General features: G+C 39.0%; 1 protein-coding gene across 4 annotated transcripts in view; it reads left to right on the top strand.

Annotated features, from left to right (window-relative positions):
- Positions 1-11,225, top strand: part of NLGN4X (neuroligin 4 X-linked) — a 353,256-nt gene extending 342,031 nt beyond the window's left edge. For all 4 annotated transcript variants that reach the window (XM_050777512.1, XM_050777515.1, XM_050777513.1 and 1 more), the window contains one exon: positions 7,617-11,225. In XM_050777512.1, coding sequence (XP_050633469.1) covers positions 7,617-8,469 — 853 coding nt within the window. In that variant the 3' untranslated portion in view covers positions 8,470-11,225. The remainder of the gene's footprint in view (positions 1-7,616) is intronic.
- The last annotated feature ends 6,822 nt before the right edge of the window (positions 11,226-18,047 follow it).

Raw genomic sequence — 18,047 nt, 5'->3', positions numbered from 1 at the left:
CATGAGTTATGCACAGTAATCCTTAGAAGATCTGGGGATGCTGGTGGTTTCAATGCCTACGTGTTTAGCAGCTGGCATACTGTATAAAGATTCCAAAGTGGTTTGGGTGGGGAGTGGTTTAAGAATGTTTTGTGCTCTTGGCAAAAGTACAGCATGTTTTTGTAGTGGAAAAGGTATCACCTGGACACCAACTTTCAATAATCAGGCTTTGTAGATTTGGTCTGAGAAAGGCTACCTGGAGGAGAAGGGAGGAGGGACCCACATTTGATGGAAATGCTTGTCTATCACTGAAAGGTTCTTTCTTGTGTGAATAAATTGTTGAAATCAAATTATACTTTTTTTTTTAAAGTAAACCTTGTTTATTAGTCTGTTAGGGCTGCTGTTATCAGAGTATCAAAAACTGTATGTCTGTGCTGGGTGCAGTGGCTCATGCCTGTGACCCCAGTACTTTAGGAGGCCAAGGCAGGAGGATCACCTGAGGAAGCCACGAGTTTAAGACCAGCCTGGGCAACATAGTGAGAGTCCATCTCTACAAAACAAATGAAAAAATTTAGCTGGGCATGGTAGCATAGGCCGAGAGTCTCCGCTTCTCAGGAGGCCGAGGCAGAGGGATCACTTGAGCACAGGAGGTCGAGGCTGCAGTGGGCCATGTTTGCACCACTGCACTCCAACCTGGGCGACAGAACGAAACCTTTGTCTTAAAAAAAAAAACAAAAAACAAAAAAGCCCAAAAAGTGTGTGTCTTATAACAACAGAAATTTATCGGTTTACACTTCCTAAGGCCAGAAGTTGCAAATGAAGGTGCTTGCAGGGCCAAGTTCCCTCCAAAAGCTATAGGAAGGTATTTCTTTGCTGCTTCTTAGTTACTCGTGTTTGGGTGCAGACTTTGGCATTCCTGCCTTGCAGCTGCACCACCCCACTCTGTGTGTTTGTCATCTTACGGCCTCCCTGTGTGTCTCTGTCTCCACATGGCTGTCTTCCTATAAGAGCATCTGCCAAGGTGCATTAGAAGCTCACCCTACTCCAGTATGACCTCATCTTAACATAAATAGTCATATCTGCAGTTACCCTATTTCCAAATAAGCTCACATACTGAGGTACTGGGGTTAGGACTTCAACGTATCTTACTTTACGGGGAGACAGTATTCAATCTCTAATACCTTGTGAAGCCAGGGCCAGGCCCTCTTTTGTGACAGCACTAAGATAAGTGGTGTCTGCCCTTGCAGAGAATTTCATCATCTTGAAGCCTAAAGACTTCCATCAACATGGCTATACTCATTCAATCTTCACTACATTAGCATCTAAAGGTATTACTGACTTGGTCTGTAAACACTCTCTTTACTTACTTTCATTAAAACCATATGCTTTTTCTTTTCCTCCTTACATGATTTGAAAATAAACTTTATATGATTATCTTAAGTGGAAAGCTAGAATCATTCCTCATACATTTTATAGAACCATTAAAGCAATAGTGAAATCTAAATAATGCTGTTAAATTCTCATTAGCTCTTCCTGACTCCCAAGGGCTGTGAGACTGAGACTGGCTCTCTCATTATTAAAAAAAGGAAAAAAGACAGAAAAAGATAAAGGAAGTTAATTAGTTCCATGAGGTGATCGTTATCACTGCTGGCACCAAATGGATGCTTTTACCAAGACATCATGAAGGTCTGAGAGAGCCGTGAGAATACCACAGTGCTCTCTCTGTTATTGAGTGCTTTTTCATGCCATGAATCTGTTTCTTAAAACCACTTGGCTTAGAGCCTGTGGTTTCCCCCCTGCATTTAGGGAATACATTCATGTTGCCATTCATGGTCTGTGTTGAGGGTTCGTCTAGCTTTCATGAAGGCCCTGACATGACTGGAAGAGATGAGGAAGGAATTACTGCTGGAACTTGGAGAAACACTCTGATGCTACTGAAATCAAAAGCTGCTGGTAGAGAGAGTTCATTGAGGTACCCAGAGCTCGAATGTCAGTCCGTCTGAAGCCTCTATTTTTGTTTCTTCCGCCCATGGGAAACATCCCTGAAATAACACTGAGTGTATTAATGCAGTGAGCTCTTTTAATTCATTGGAAAGGTATTAGAATGACTCAAATGATTCCTCAAGGAAGTTACTCAGAACTTACATCCCATGTGAAATGCAACGTGTGGATTCAAATACAAATAGATTAAGTGATCACACCTCCATGGCAGCTCCATAAAAGAAGGAAATGGGGAATATCACCGTCAGGCACAGTCTGGTGAGCTAGGTATTCGTCAGTGGATGACAAGGACCTCAGTTGCAGTTGCTAGTTATTTGTTTATTGTAAATTGGGTGGTGGCCCGATCACTCCAGGGCAGAGAAGGAGTCCCTGGTCACCAGGTGCAGAGAACGAACCAACCTGATGCCCGTAAGGAGAAAGTATGGGATGCACCTTATCTGTTGTCATCCTGTGAGCTGCCAAGTTTAACGCCGTTCTGCAGAGCACACACTCAGACGATGACTCACAGAACAGGAGGGGCATATTTCTGCATACCATCACTGTTCCCTTCCAGCACTGGAGGTGACAGGAGGAAACAAGAATAGCTCCCAGCGTGTCTGTCACTACACGGTGCCGTGGAGAGAGGATCGCATTGTGCCAGGACATGCTTCACCACTCTCAGTGGGCGTTATGTCAGGCGTTCTAAACCTGCAGACACAGCACAGTCTCCCGATGGCGCACGTGTTTGCCGAGATGAGGAGGATGGTGTCTGGATGCTTCTATGCAGACATCTCAAAGCAGATGGTTCTGACCTTTAGTCTAGGTTTGAAGGCACGTATACCTGGTATACATAAACCTTTGGATTTGGGATGGGCACAGAAAAATTATGTTGGGATGTAATTTTGGCAGAGAAAAGAAAGGAAGGGAGGAGGGAGGAAATGAAGGAAAGAGAGTTGGGACAAAGGAAGGAAGGGAGGGAAGGAGGGAGGGAGGGAAGAAGAGAAGAAAGTAGGGAGGGAGGGAATCAAGAAAGGAGTGAAGGAAGGGAGGAAGGAGGGAAAGAAAGAGGGAAGGGAGGAGGAGAGGAAGGAAAGAAGAAGGGAAGGAAGGAGGGAGGGAAGGTGAAAGGAAGGAAGGGAGGAAGGAAGAAAAGAGGGAAGGAAGGAAAGGAAAGAAAAGAGGCAAGAGAGGAAGGGAGGAGGGAGAAAGAAGAGATGAAGGAAAGAAAGAGTAGCGAGGGAGGGAAGGAAAAAATGGAGGGAGAGAAAAAGAAGGAAGGAAGCGAGGAAGGAAGGAAGAGGGAGGAAAAAGAAAAAAGGGGATAGGGGAGGAGAGGAAGAAGGGAGGGAGGGAGGGAAAGAAGGAAAACAGGGAAAAGGAGGGTAAGAAAGAGAAATGAGGGAAGGGAGGAGGGGAGGAAGGAAAGAAGGAGGAAGGGAGAGACAATTGGATCCTTGCTTATAGATCATGTCAGCTGCATATTTTCACGGTAGCATTAGGTGAGAGGGCTCTCCCATCTTGGAAAGGCGGAGGCAGCGAGTACACAGAGTAGAAATGAGGAGGAAGTCCCTGCCGAGGCTCTAAATTATGAAAACCTTGATCAAGACAGGATATTGAAATCAGTGAATGCCAGGGCCTCAAGTAATCCTTGCTATTTCTTTTTTATTATTGTTTTGAATAGGGAAGCAGTTGCCCAGGCCTGTGCCTGAGCGGGATTCTCCCCTGTAGCAAGGAGGAGTTTCAATGTTAGTCCAGGTCAGAGGACTAAAATCATGCTGCAAGAGAACCGTGTAAGCTCAAACATGCAGAGGCATTGTAGACATAAGGTAGATTGAGACCATTTTTGGAAAAGTGCATCTTTCCTTGACTCTGAGCAGCGTCAAGGAAAAGTGAAAACTAACTCTAAAGTTTGAAAAGGGTTCTAGAGCATTAAAGTCCTTTTCCTGTGAAATTACTTTGGGAATAGGAGAAAAGGGGTTTGGCCAAGCTGATCAACAAAATTTAGGTGCTCATTGATCCAGGATTCTTTCATTTTGAGGTCTGTGTGGAAAGAGATGGACAAAAAGGAGTAGGGGAATCTTGGTTTATTTATAAGGTATGACAAAGAACAGTGCTTTAAAGTAATCAAACAATACATTATAATAATATAGTAGAAGACCTTATGTGCTATTGGAAGTCAGAAGTGAGAAGAGAGTTTTGTAATGGAAAATCAGGTCAACACATATTTTGATTTTTTTATGTTGTTCCATCAAATCTGGGGTTTGTACAGCAGGTTGATTTCTATCCTGTTTGCATCAGATGCCATCACTGCTTTTGAATGTGCTGGTATCCTATGATTAATTTATATTCAACTATTGTTAAATCTTTGGGAAAGAAAGAAGTTACAATGAGGTATTTAGTGGGGATGGGTTACAGAGTTGCAGCATAATTCTGGCTGTAAAGGCAACCTTTATTACCAAAAAGGGATTTTAAGCTGAATGAATGAACATCCCCACCTGGTGTGGCAGAGGAGTCACTGAATGCATAATAAACTAGTTTGGTAACAGATCGTTAACTGCGAACAATGTTTTGGGTATAAGGAAAACCTGTGCTACTTAAAGGAACAGCTGAGAGGATTCACAGACATTTTTAGAGAGATCATAGTACTATATCCATCTCTAGCTAAAGAAATGAACTAGACCTTAGAAATGCACTTGAGTCTCTTCTGCCAAGATTACATCTCAAATAAAACGGGGCAGGGGGAAATGGCCGTGTTAGGTGCTGGGGGATAAGGAGAGAGACATGCATTGAGTCTTTTACTGGAGAGACCAACTTGTGTTTCTATCCTCAGTCATTACAATCTTTAATTTTACTCACAGGAGTTTAAACAGTCCTTATGCTGAATAAAATCTAAAAAACAAAACACTGATACCCCACATCTAGGTCTCACTGTCTGGAGGGTTTGGTAAGGGAGAATGACTTGGGCTATCATAATCTCCACAAGTGTATCTGGGTTTAAGAATTCTGGCTGTGCATCTCTGATATCTTTAATAGACCGTATCAGGCGGCAGCTCACTTTTGTGGATTTTCCAAATCCTCTGCTTTATTCTTCAAGAACAAATTAAATGTGTTTTCTTTACCTTTCAAATATACCCTGAGTTCCTTCAAAAATAGCCTAGTACCCAAAATGAACAGAATACTCCATCTCCTAGATGCTCACTGCATAATAGATGATACAGCCACACATCTAATAGACCCAATTTAGTAAAATTGGATCCATGGAAAAAAAGGAGGAATCTTCACTTCCATTTGTTTCTTTAGAATATTAAAAATCAATAACTAATATTAGTGGATTTTTTTCCTAAAATATTTATTCACTTATTTTTCTTTTAACACACATTAAATAACTGAAAATTTTAAAATTCTTTCAGAAAGCTTAAAGAAGCACAAGAAACATGAGATGTTGCATTGAATCCAACATTTTTTCAAAACCATATAAGAATACATGTATAATAAATAAAAAAGCAGAAGACTTTTCAAATATATTGTTTATCAGTAAATAAGAAAACTCATGGTATTAGAACCTATCAGATTATATATATTTGTTTTCACCCTCTTAGTAAAGTGAAAACACAGCAGTTAGTGTGCATTCAACTAAAAGGTAGAGGTCAACTTTTTCTTCTTCTGTATTACATTATACATCTTATATCTATATCTATAGATAGATATACACATACACATATATACCCACATAATACACACACATATATATACTGCATATAGTATACAGTTAGTATACAGTATAAACTGTGCTATACAGTATCCTTGTATATAGTATGTAATATACAATATACTTTTATACACTCTACAACATATGCAATATAGAAATACAGTATGTACTCTGATACACAGTATATCACTCCCTAGTTCTCCCTCCCTTGCAATATTGTAGGTGTTCTAATTTTTATTTTGAAAGAGAGGGGATAATATTTCCTGAATTCTTACCATATGCCAGACATTTTGTCATTATCTTTCAACCTTCATCACTTACCTCCAACCCTGATATTCTCATCCACCATGTAGAGAAGTTAAGGCCAATACTGGCTGGAAAACTTGCTCAAGTTTTCACAGCTGTTAACTAGCCAGAGCTGCAGAAAGTTGAATACAGGGAAATGATTTATCATCACCACAGACTCAGACTGAGGGGATAAAATCTTCCTTTAGCAAATGTGTCACCTCTGAGTCAAGTATATTGTTTGGATCCTGCACAATGTCTGGTAATGGCTACAGATACATGATCTTCCTTGGTCCTGCAGCCTTCTGCCATGCAGGCCATGCAATGGTTGGAGGCAGTGTCACAAAAGTGCCACCAAGGAGAAGTTACCTGGAAGATAGATCTTAGCTCACACCTGGAGCCATTGATCAGAATGTTGCAACTCCCTGCTTGCCTGGGTCTGCACATCACATCTGAATGTTCAGTACTAACTAGTACATAACATTTTACCATGCGTAATCTCAAATCTTTCTTATAACAAATAAACCTTAAGATGTAACTGTTTTGTAGCTTACTTTACAAACCGTCAAAAACTGGAAGAAATTAGCATTTGGTAATTTGTTTTTTGAAGAGGAAGTGTTATCCTAAGAGAGTTGGTTGCAAAGATGTTTATTAAAGGCCCTATGTTTTATGAATTATCTCCAAATTTTTATGATTTTCCTTCTACCTGTGCCCACTTGTGCAAATAATAATAAGATAATTCTTTGGCTCATAGTTTCCAAGCACAGCTTAGCATCTGTAACAGCCCTCAGCTTGTTTCCGGGTGTCTTATTTTTCTTAAACATGTTAACCTCATCATAACTATATGTACCATTTTAGCAAACTTCTTACAGCTAACATAGCGTGCTTTCATGTTTTCCGGTATTTTACTTTCAAATAGAGAGCAAACACATGGTGTATATGCCTGTTTACAAACATTTTCTAATTATAAAACCAATTTTTGACTGTTAATATCAATTTTCATTGCTAAAACTGCAACATTTATTCATTTACTTCCAAAGAAATTCTTGAGCAAGAAAGAGAATGCCCATTTCTTGAACAATAGCTTCTTAATCAGAATTTCTCAGCCTCAGTACTGTTAACATTTGGGTCCAGATAACTTCCTTGCTGTGGGGGTCTCTCCTGTGCACCAGAGGGTGTTTAGTGGCATCCCTGACCGCCACCCTTCATAGAAACTACCATCTGTCTATGAAAACCAAAAATGTCTCCAGACCTTGCCAAATATCCCTTTGGAACAAATCCCTCCTGGATGAGTTTTGCAGTTCAAGAGAGTGAAACTTGAAATACTGAAATTGTTCCTAGAGACACTTAGTTTTCCTTTTTTCCCTTTATTTTTGAAGATCATTTGATGCCTTAAAAATAGTAGACATGTTGTAAAAATGCCATAATATTGCTATCAGGGTTTATATTTACAAGAAAAATAAGCAATTTTTAAGGGAAAAGACAACATGGTAGACATGTCTAGGATTAAAGCAGAATGTACCTTTGCTGCTTGGGTATTTTGTGCTCATTGAAAAATATATATGAAGAGCAGATTGTAACTTCCTGATTTATTGGTTTAAGATAATTTCATGTCACATGTGGAAGAGTATGACCTTTCTTTTTTTTCTTCCTTCTACCCCAGTGATCCAAATCAACCAGTTCCTCAGGATACCAAGTTCATTCACACAAAACCCAACCGCTTTGAAGAAGTGGCCTGGTCCAAGTATAATCCCAAAGACCAGCTCTACCTGCATATAGGCTTGAAACCCAGAGTGAGAGATCACTACCGGGCAACGAAAGTGGCTTTCTGGTTGGAACTCGTTCCTCATTTGCACAACTTGAACGAGATATTCCAGTATGTTTCAACAACCACAAAGGTTCCTCCTCCAGACATGACATCATTTCCCTATGGTACCCGCCGATCTCCTGCCAAGATATGGCCAACGACCAAACGCCCAGCAATCACTCCTGCCAACAATCCCAAACACTCTAAGGACCCTCACAAAACGGGGCCCGAGGACACAACTGTCCTCATTGAAACCAAACGGGATTATTCCACTGAATTAAGTGTCACCATTGCCGTCGGGGCATCGCTCCTCTTCCTCAACATTTTAGCCTTTGCGGCTCTGTACTACAAAAAGGACAAGAGGCGCCATGAGACTCACAGGCGCCCGAGTCCCCAGAGAAACACCACAACAAATGATATCGCTCACATCCAGAACGAAGAGATCATGTCTTTGCAGATGAAGCAGCTGGAACACGATCACGAGTGTGAGTCGCTGCAGGCACACGACACGCTGAGGCTCACCTGCCCACCAGACTACACCCTCACGCTGCGCCGGTCGCCAGATGATATCCCACTTATGACGCCAAACACCATCACCATGATTCCAAACACACTGACGGGGATGCAGCCTTTGCACACTTTTAACACCTTCAGTGGAGGACAAAACAGTACAAATTTACCCCACGGACATTCCACCACTAGAGTATAGCTTGGCCGTATTTCCCCTCCTATCCCTCTGCACCACCTGCTCAGCAACATAGAAGAGAGAAAGAAAGAGAGAAAGAAAGTCTCCAAACCAGGAATGTTTTTGTCCCACTGACTTAAGACAAAAATGCAAAAAGGCAGTCATCCCATCCCAGCAGACCCTTCTCGTTGGTGTTTTCCAGTATTACGAGATCGACTTCTGACCCTATGAAATGTGAAAGGTACACATTTCTGTTAAAATACTGCTTTAAGATCTCTACCACTCCAACCGATGTTTAGTGTGATAGGACATCACCATTTCAAGGACCTGGGTGTTTCTAACATCATGGAAGCAGCTGACACTTCTGAAACTCACCCAAGGACACTGAATATTTTTTAATTACAATGGAAATTTAAACATTTCTTTCTGTGCCACACAATGGATGGCTCTCCTTAAGTGAAGAAAGCGTCAATGGGCTTTTGCCCAGCACATGGAGCTGTAATCCAGAGAGAAGGAAACGTAGAAATTTATTATTAAAATAAAAGAATGGACTATGCAGTGAAATCTGTATGGTTCTGTGCAAAGAGGTGTTTTGCCAGCCTGAACTATATTTAAGAAACTTTGTAAAAATTAAAAATGTATATAGCTGTGAGTTTAAACAAAACCACAAACAGACAAACAAGAAAAAAAGCTTTTATTGGTGTTTTCAGTTTGAAAGAGCTTTTAGCAAGGTTGTGCTTGTCATTGTGCTCTGTATGTATATAAATATATATATATATACACATTAGTCATATCAGCTCTGTTTCCTCCCCAACAAAAGAGGCTTTTCTTCTTAATTACTTGTGGTAAACAAAGACATGGGATTTTCTTACATGGGATTCTCATTTGTAGGAGGATGTGATGTCCCACAGAAGACCCAGACGGTCTGTGTGGCCTATTTCCCCCGTCAGGTTGCACAGGTGCATGCAAGAGCATTCTTAGGAGACCATTGTTTTGAAAAACTTTGACTCGTATGTGTTAGCCTTCATGAGATTGCAGTACAGAGATGGGTCCCCAAAGTGGAATGTATTTACAGCTTGTTAAATTAGAGACATGCACACACAGAGAATCAGCAGGGAGAAACAAAAATACAAGTCCCATTCTGTAGCTCTGGCCCTTTGAATATGTTTAGGAAGAGTTGCTTCCCATTTCAGGGCCCTGCCAAAAAAAGAAGAAAGCTTGCCTTTGGTGGGGCTATGCCCCGTGGAGTAAATACGGCTCTGTGTTCCCTAGCAGCTGCGGGAGGGTTTGGCCGATGAAGTACCTGCTCAGCTTAGCTAATCAGATTGAAGGAAGACATGTGTCTTTCCTTTTTGTTTAAGCACTCGGTCCCTTATTTATCAGTAAGCAGGTTTTTAAAAAATTTTTGTATCATTTATGGGATCAAACAAATGATTGTCTGAAAATATCACTTTTTGTGAATTTGTATATCTGGTCACCAAATGATGAATATTATAGAAGAATGGGGGAAGAAAAGGATAGAACATTAAAACTGCTTTGCATGGGTTTTCTGGGAAATTAGGATAATTTCACTGAGAAGACATTGAATGGAAATTATTCACCCATTTTAAATTGGTGACCTAGGGATCAGAGATTTTTCTTTCCAATAGCTTGTCATTTTCTCATTTCTCTTCTCATTTTCAGGAAAGTTTTGAGTGTTATAAGGTGGAAGGAAACATAGTAGCAACGGTTACTTTATATTTTGTCTTTCAAAAATTATTGCATTACCAAGAAACAGTAGCCAAAGATATTTGAAGATCATGTCCCTCGGCTCCATTGTGGGTTATTCTAGAAATCCAGTCTTAAATCTCTCTGCTAAAGTGGACATTCCTCATAAAAATTGTCCAGCTGCCTGGCTCTTTTGCAGTAACAGCCTTTGATTACTGAATCCCTACACTCAAACTATAGTGATGTATCAGTGTTTGAGAGTGACCTCTAGAAAAAAGAAAAGTGTTTTTAGAAATGCATAAAAGTCATCCCCAAATCCTATTGCTTATCTTGGGTTAAATTTGAGAGTGATTCTCTGTATATAAATATGTGAAATATTATTATCTCAACTTAGCACACGTGAAGCAACATTTCTGTCCTACAGAGAGGTGTCATGGTAAGATTTCATTCCCAATTCATTGTTTCATAGAGCTATGATCAGGCCATTTCTGCAAGCAGTGTATGACCCCACCTGAGCAACCACAAATAGGCTCTCCGTGAAACTACAAAGGAAGTGATGTGTGGCACCCATGCTGGTTTCGTCTGTCTGTAATGTGAATTCCAGTATTTGTTTAGTATTTCCAATTGTCTCCTGCTAGCAATATGTACAGTAACGCGTCAGGCTTGTGACATTTGAATAAGGAAAAACAGAGTTCCTGTTAAGTGAATAACTTTAGCTTTTACAGGGGATTATGATCAAAAGTGATTTAGTACATCTTAAATGATATCTTATTTCTACATGGAAAGAAGTTATAGAATCTTCATAGAGTTCTATGAGAAAAAAATATACTTGCTATCTATGAAAAAGAGAAAAAAGAAAAAAAATGAGAAAAATAAGAAAAAAAAAATCGTTTCCTAGGCTTTTATTCTTGATCTTCAAAGGCACGCAGGGTTTAATGGTTCCTTGGGTTATTATTTTGCAATTTTGTTTTTTATTTTGCCTTAAGTAATGATAGAAGATATATATGGCCGGACACATATGTATAAACTTTTCAGCAGCATTTTTAATAATAAAATATCACAGTATTTTCTAATGCTTTGTGCAAATAATTATGCGTCCGTTCTTTCTTGGTAGGTGGCGTGTTTTATTTACTTTTGTTGTTCTTTGAATGCCTTTTTCTTTGTAAAAGCTAAGTGATGCAGCTGACATAGGCTAGAAATGGATAAATACATTTGGTAATGGGATGATTTCTTTAGCTTTGGCCAGCTGCACAGTTGAGGAGGCTCTGCTGGCCTGATTTTGGAAAACCAAGCCGTGTTTGGTGAAGCGCCTCAGATGACACTGCCTGAAACGGAGTGTTTGGATTTGTTATATCTACCCCTGCTCATTCTTGTGTCACTGTGTTTGGAATTGTGGTTGACAAAACACTTTAAAATAGCCTTAGGTGAGTAAACTTTCAAGTGACAGCAAGAAATTCTGCTGAATGAAACTCAAGAGGCAGAAAATCACTAACATACCAATGGGAGCCCATTTGTCAATTCCTTCCTGTGCATCCAACCATGGCGACCTTATTTGACTTTCACAGTAGCCTTAAGGGACACGCACATGCATTGCTCCCCTTTCATAATGGAAGATGTTCAGAGGAAACTAGCCCCTATTAGACAGGAGAACTTGATGGATAACATGATAGTATATCCTCATAGCCCAAATCTTTTCACCAAGAAGTTAACACGGCAAACAATTGTAAGTCAAGGCCTTGCATGTTGTGATAATCCTAGCTAAGTATCAGAGAAAGAAAGATAGCAAGGACTGGGACTCTCTGACATATGTGAACTCCTAAATTCTTCAGATGTTGTTTGCCTCAATCATGTTGTGAAGGCACACAGGAGAAATACATACACACACACATATATGTACATGTATATACATTATATATGTATATACATGTACATATCCTATATATGCATTATGTATAGAATCATGCACAGCATATTTTTGACAAATGCAAATAGCATATATGATGACAGTCTCATGAGATTATAATACCATATTTTTATTGTACCTTTTCTATGTTTAGATACACAAATACTTATCATTGTCTTACAGTTGCCTAGGGTCTTCTCTCCAGTCATGTGCTGCACGGGTTTGTAGTCTGGAAGGACTAGGCTATACCATAGAGCCTAGGAGTACTGTAGGCTGCACCTCGAGGTTTGTGTAAGTACGCTACATGATGTTTGCACAACGATGAAATCACCTAACGATACATTTCTCAGAATTTATCCCTATTGTTAAGTGATGCATGACTGTACATGTATACATTATATGCACTGTATATGCACACATACATATATGCATATATATTACATATGTAAATATATACATAGACATCACATACTTAAATTCCTGAAAATGCCAATTCCATTAAACATATATATACACACACATATATATGTGCACACACACTCATATATCCACACACATCTATAACACATTTAATGTGTTCATATATACATTCCTATGCATGTGTGTGTATACATATATATAAAATACATTAGTTCTCTTTATCTGTGGAATCACATTCTGCAATTTCAGGTACTGTGGACAACTGTGGTCTAAAAATATGCGAGTACAGTTCAATGAGATATTTTGAAAGAGACCACACTCACATAACTTTTATGACAGTATATTGTTATAAATGTTCTATTTTATTAGTTATTGTTCATCTCTTACTGCCTCTAATTTATAAACTTTATCAAAAGTGTATATATATAATAAAATACATAGTATATAAAGGGTTTGGAACTATCTGTGGTTTCAGGTATCCACTGAGTTTTGAATGCATCCCCCTTGGAAAAGGGCCATTACTGAATATACACACACATAGACACACATGCATATATACATACACATAATTTACATAGATATATTCATAGATATGCATGCACTTAAATCTCAGCATTTGCATTAAACACATATAAACATACATGTATATACACACATACATATATACTTATACATATTTAATTGAATGTCATCTTCAGGCATTCAAAGTCTAATTTTTAGCAAATTTCAGCTGAAGGGAGAATCACTCTTGTTTTGACTATTTTGTGCATTCTTGTTCATTATGAATAACTCAAGGGTGCTAAAAAATATATGCATTCATTCATTCATTCAACAATCCTTTACTGGATATCTCCACTGTCCCAGGCCCTGTGCTGGGCTGGTGTTAAAATTGAAGAAAAAACTACTCACATCATAAACCTCAAGGGGAAGGCAGAGAAACACAGAAGCAAGGAGAGGCAGGGGGTGCTGGAGATGGAGATGGCACCCATGCTAATAAGTGGTGCTAATAAATGTCTGGACACTGCCCTTAACCTAGTCTGTGAAGATTGGCAACATATTCTGTCTGAAGAAACCTAAGCCAGGCCTTTCCAACTCCGTAGAAAAAATGACAGTGGGTGGTGTGTTGTGGGGAGGATAGAATTCCACACCTTTGAAGTGAGAAGACAGGAAGTTGGGGAACCATGCTCCTGCATCCTGGGTGAAAAATTCAAGGTATTTTTTAGAAAGGTGTGAAATATGAGGCAGAAAGAAACTGGCTGATAAAAAACCTCCAAAGGCAAAGCAGGGAGTTTGGGCTTTGTCCCAAAGTCAGGGAGATGCCAAATGATTGCACCAAAGTGGTGTATGAGTGCAGTTGGGACATTTAGCAGTAATTCTCAAAAATTCACGTTCTTAGGAACATGTAGGACGTCTGCTTCAAGTGCAGATCCTTATTCAATTGTGTTGTGGTGAACCTGTGTCTGCATTTACAATGAGCTCTCAAAGTGGTGCACATGTTGCCGATTCTCAACTAACCCCAACTCTTTTAGGTTGCAAAGGATGGAGAACTGTCCACTTTAGAAGTAACCATGAGGGTAGTTTGTATCAGAGTAAGAGGGCTCTGGATACAAGGAAAGCATTAAGGAGGTAGAACAATCTGTTTGAGAAATTAATGACTGTCCTCTTTTCAAGGGTGATTGAGACAGTGATAATAAGTAAGAAAGCAAAAAAATACAATAAAAACATTGCATCATTTTATAGCTGCATGTACCAGAACTGATTAGGTGCAGTTATCAAATACCACCTGGAACCGCATCTGAAGTCAAGTTTGGGTTTAGGAACTTGTTTCAACAGAGGGAGGGCATACACGGAGAACGATGAGCTACCTTGGAGAGGGGTTCAGATGGGCTGGTCAAGGGTTTGGGCTTAGACTGGGTTGTTTTGGAAGTGCTAAGAGGAGCAAGAACGTGTTCCTGGATTGGTTGCTATCAGGATAATGGGATGTCAATAACCTTTAGCCAGAAAGTCACAGGACCAGAGCATGACTAGCATTCTTTTTGGTAAAAATAAGCAGTGGAAGAGAAGGGGATTTGGGGTCATTTTTAGTGGTTACATATTGTTCTTTTTTCTGTCTCATCCCATGCTGGCTGTGGGCTGCCTTCCTCTGATGTTGAAGTTCTTTCAATTATTTTTATGTGCAGCCGGATGCACCTTGACTTAGCCATTAATTAGCAGGCTAGTTCCAGCAGCCAGATATGAAGGCAGTTTTTTCTGTTCTTTCTCAGAACTTCCAGAATATGTACTCATATGTCCCATCTCCCAGGCCATCTGGTTCAAAAAAATCTAGGTTATGCTAAGGAAGTAAAAGTGACACTTTCTCTGCAAATTCTCGTTATTATATTGAAAGAAATGGGGATACAGGAAAAGGTCCACTGTAACTCTACCCGTCTCTAAAATGACCATCCGTGTAAATACTTAGAACACCCAGAAATAATCCTGTTTCCTCTAGAGACAAGAGAATTAGGGAAAATGAGATAAATTAGCCAGGGGAAAACCCTGGCTGGAATTAACAGGTGACATTTATTAAAGGGGAATGTTCACACTAGTTCTTGAGGTCACTGGTTCCTAAACAGGCTGGAGAGGGAGTCTTTGGAGACTAAGACGAATTGCCAACAGCCACAGCTGGAAGGATACCCACAAGAAAAATCTTTCTCAGCCCCAGGCCCTAAACACAGGGCCTTGGACTCAGAAGAAAATAAATGGCGAGATGTATTTCTGGCACCCTAAAATAGAACCCTAAAAATTCCCATAAAAACTGACAAATCAAACGGTACCTAATTTTGAATATTACAACCATTATTATGCTTCATTTTTATGCAACATCTCTTTCTACGAGGATATACATTATGAACACAGCTTTCAAACTAACATGATTGGGCTGCCTGTGTTATTGGGTTTCAGGTGTTACTTCTAGCAGAGCAATTACAGTTTTCAAATTATAATAATAGAAAAGAACATAACAATTCATAAGGATATGCATTACATACAGACAAACTTTTCAAACAAATGCTTAAGAGATTTTCTAAAAGCATTGAGTAAACCATTTACAGAGCAATGACTTGTTTTAAAACTTTCAAATAATCATCAAAATGTGTTGTTCTGCATAGGTTATATGCATTAATCATTTAATCCTTTTACCAGTCCCAGGGTGTAGACCGTCTCATTTGTCATATGAGGAAACTAGGGTACAGAAGATTAAACGAATTGCTCAAGGTTGCAGTCTTAGAACATAAAATATCTAGTATTCGCAATCATCTCGTTTTGCTTTTAAAAGCATGTGCTTGTCAACTATTCTCTAACACACACAGTTATTGGAGAAATGTATGCCTCCCTGTAGACATTTTGGGGAAGGAAAAAAAAATCACTATAATCTCTCCGTGTCTTGAGAACAATGATAGCTTTAAATCTTAAAACTCGTCATGTACACACACAGACACACACATACACACTCACAAACACAGAATAGATTCAGAGTGCTTATAGATTTTGTAGAGTGCCCGTTTAAGACACAGTTTCTCAGTTTTACCTGTGATTTTACTTTACTTGTGATTTGTTTTTCTTTGTGCTCATTTTTGCTGAAATGGCACTTTAAAACCCTCGTTGTGCCTGCATCTCATCTGAATGCACACAGAGAGTGCATGGAACTTAGAAGATTAAGGTTAGACAGCACAAAGGAGATACAGGTGCCTACGGAAACATTGTGAATAATGCTTAACATAGAAGAAAGCAGGCTTGGATTGCTACAGAATGTACCCCAAAATGCATTAAATAGGAATGGCTTTCAAAAGCAGCACTCTTTGAATGAGATGAAACCCCAGGACACCTGCTCCTAGCCAATGATGTCCATGGGCTGCCTAACCTGTGTGACAAGTGCACACACTTTGTGAAATATGTGACTATTATCATCACCCCACCATCCCCAATGCATTGTGTCATCCCCATCAGACCACAGGCAAAACCCCTTTTCTCCAGACTTGGGCAATGGGAGAAACCGTTATCTCCCTACTTGACTGCTTCAGAATCTCCTTCCTCTGTCCTCAAATACCATTAGAAGAACATTCAGCAGCAGACCCAGGGCAGATCCCCACCTCCAAACCCAACCACTTTGGTTTAATGTTGTCATTTAGGAAGAGTGATTCCACCTTAAAGATCTACCAAATATTTAAGTAAGAATACATGTAAGTGTGAAGATTTCATATACTTAAGTTTTCAATGTGCAGTATTTTTCATCCTGTCCTTCCCCACCTCTGAAATCTAAATTTCTATATGCTGGCTTGCTCCTGAGAGAAAAAGAAATTTAGCAGGATACACGGTCACTGTTTGTACCCTTTAGCCACAATTTTCTTATAAACTTAAGTGGAACCCATTATATAACAAGTTTTAACTTTGTTCTTCCATCCCAGGGAATTGTTTTTCAAACTCAATTAAGTGTATCTTATGCACTAGCAGAAACAAGGTACAAACTAATGTTTTAAGATGTGTCACCCTTAATTTAGGGGTATATATAAAATAGTTTGTAATATGGAGGGCTAACATTTTGTATTTTCAATTAATTATTTGAGTGACCAAGGAAAATAAGAATTTATAGCATGTCTGCATAAAAATACTCCAAATTATGTGAGTCTTTTATGAGCCATGTATGCTGGAGAAAAAATACTAATATTTCCTTTTTAAAAAAAGAAGAGTAAGCTGACAGTTATTGTCTAAAATGGACCCTGGAAATATTATTCCAATATTAAGCTAATAAGAAGAATGCATGGTTTTGACTTCTCTCATTTTGAAGCAATGGGCTTCAACTTCAAAATTATGCTATTTATGTAGGTGATGTAGGTGTTTACTGTAAAAACAATTCAGAGGAAACATGGCATTCACTCGTGAGCCATGTAAACGAAATCTCACAGTTACCTCGTCCTCTGCAGAGCTTTAACCCCTTGGATTTCCATGAAAGCTAATTTAATAGAATGAGCATTCACCCTGCAGCCAAAACTTCTAGAACATATGGATTATCGTCTTGTTGTCTAGTCCAAGATACCATAGAAAGCCTTTTATTTAATTCTCTCATTTACCATGACATGTTTTATGGCCTATTTAAATAGACAAAAATATCAGCACCACATAATGCAATATTTCTATTAAATAGTGGCATAAATTTGACTTTTGGTATATTAACCCACCATATAATTACTATAAACAGATACCACAGTAATCCCTTTAACAAATAAATAGTGTACAGTTTGAGCCTATCCTAGTTTTATTCTTCATAGATGGGCAAATGTTCACAAAATTGTACCCTGTAGCAGTTGTCCTGAATTGATAGGACTTGGGATAATAGTTCAATTTCATACCCTTTTTAAGTTATTGATCTTATTTCCTATCTTAATATAGAGGCATTTTTTGCATTTTAATTTTTTTTCCTTTCTTAGGTTTAGTAGTTTCCTTTCTTAGGTTTAGTGTATAATATTAAACCCTTTTTTTCCCCCTCATTTTCTTTCCTTTTTTCTTCTTTTTTTAGACTAAGTCTCATTCTGTTGCC

The sequence above is a fragment of the Macaca thibetana genome, chromosome X (genome assembly GCF_024542745.1).
Source record: "Macaca thibetana thibetana isolate TM-01 chromosome X, ASM2454274v1, whole genome shotgun sequence".
Taxonomy (NCBI): domain Eukaryota; kingdom Metazoa; phylum Chordata; class Mammalia; order Primates; family Cercopithecidae; genus Macaca; species Macaca thibetana.
This window is presented reverse-complemented; position numbering and strand designations above follow the sequence as displayed.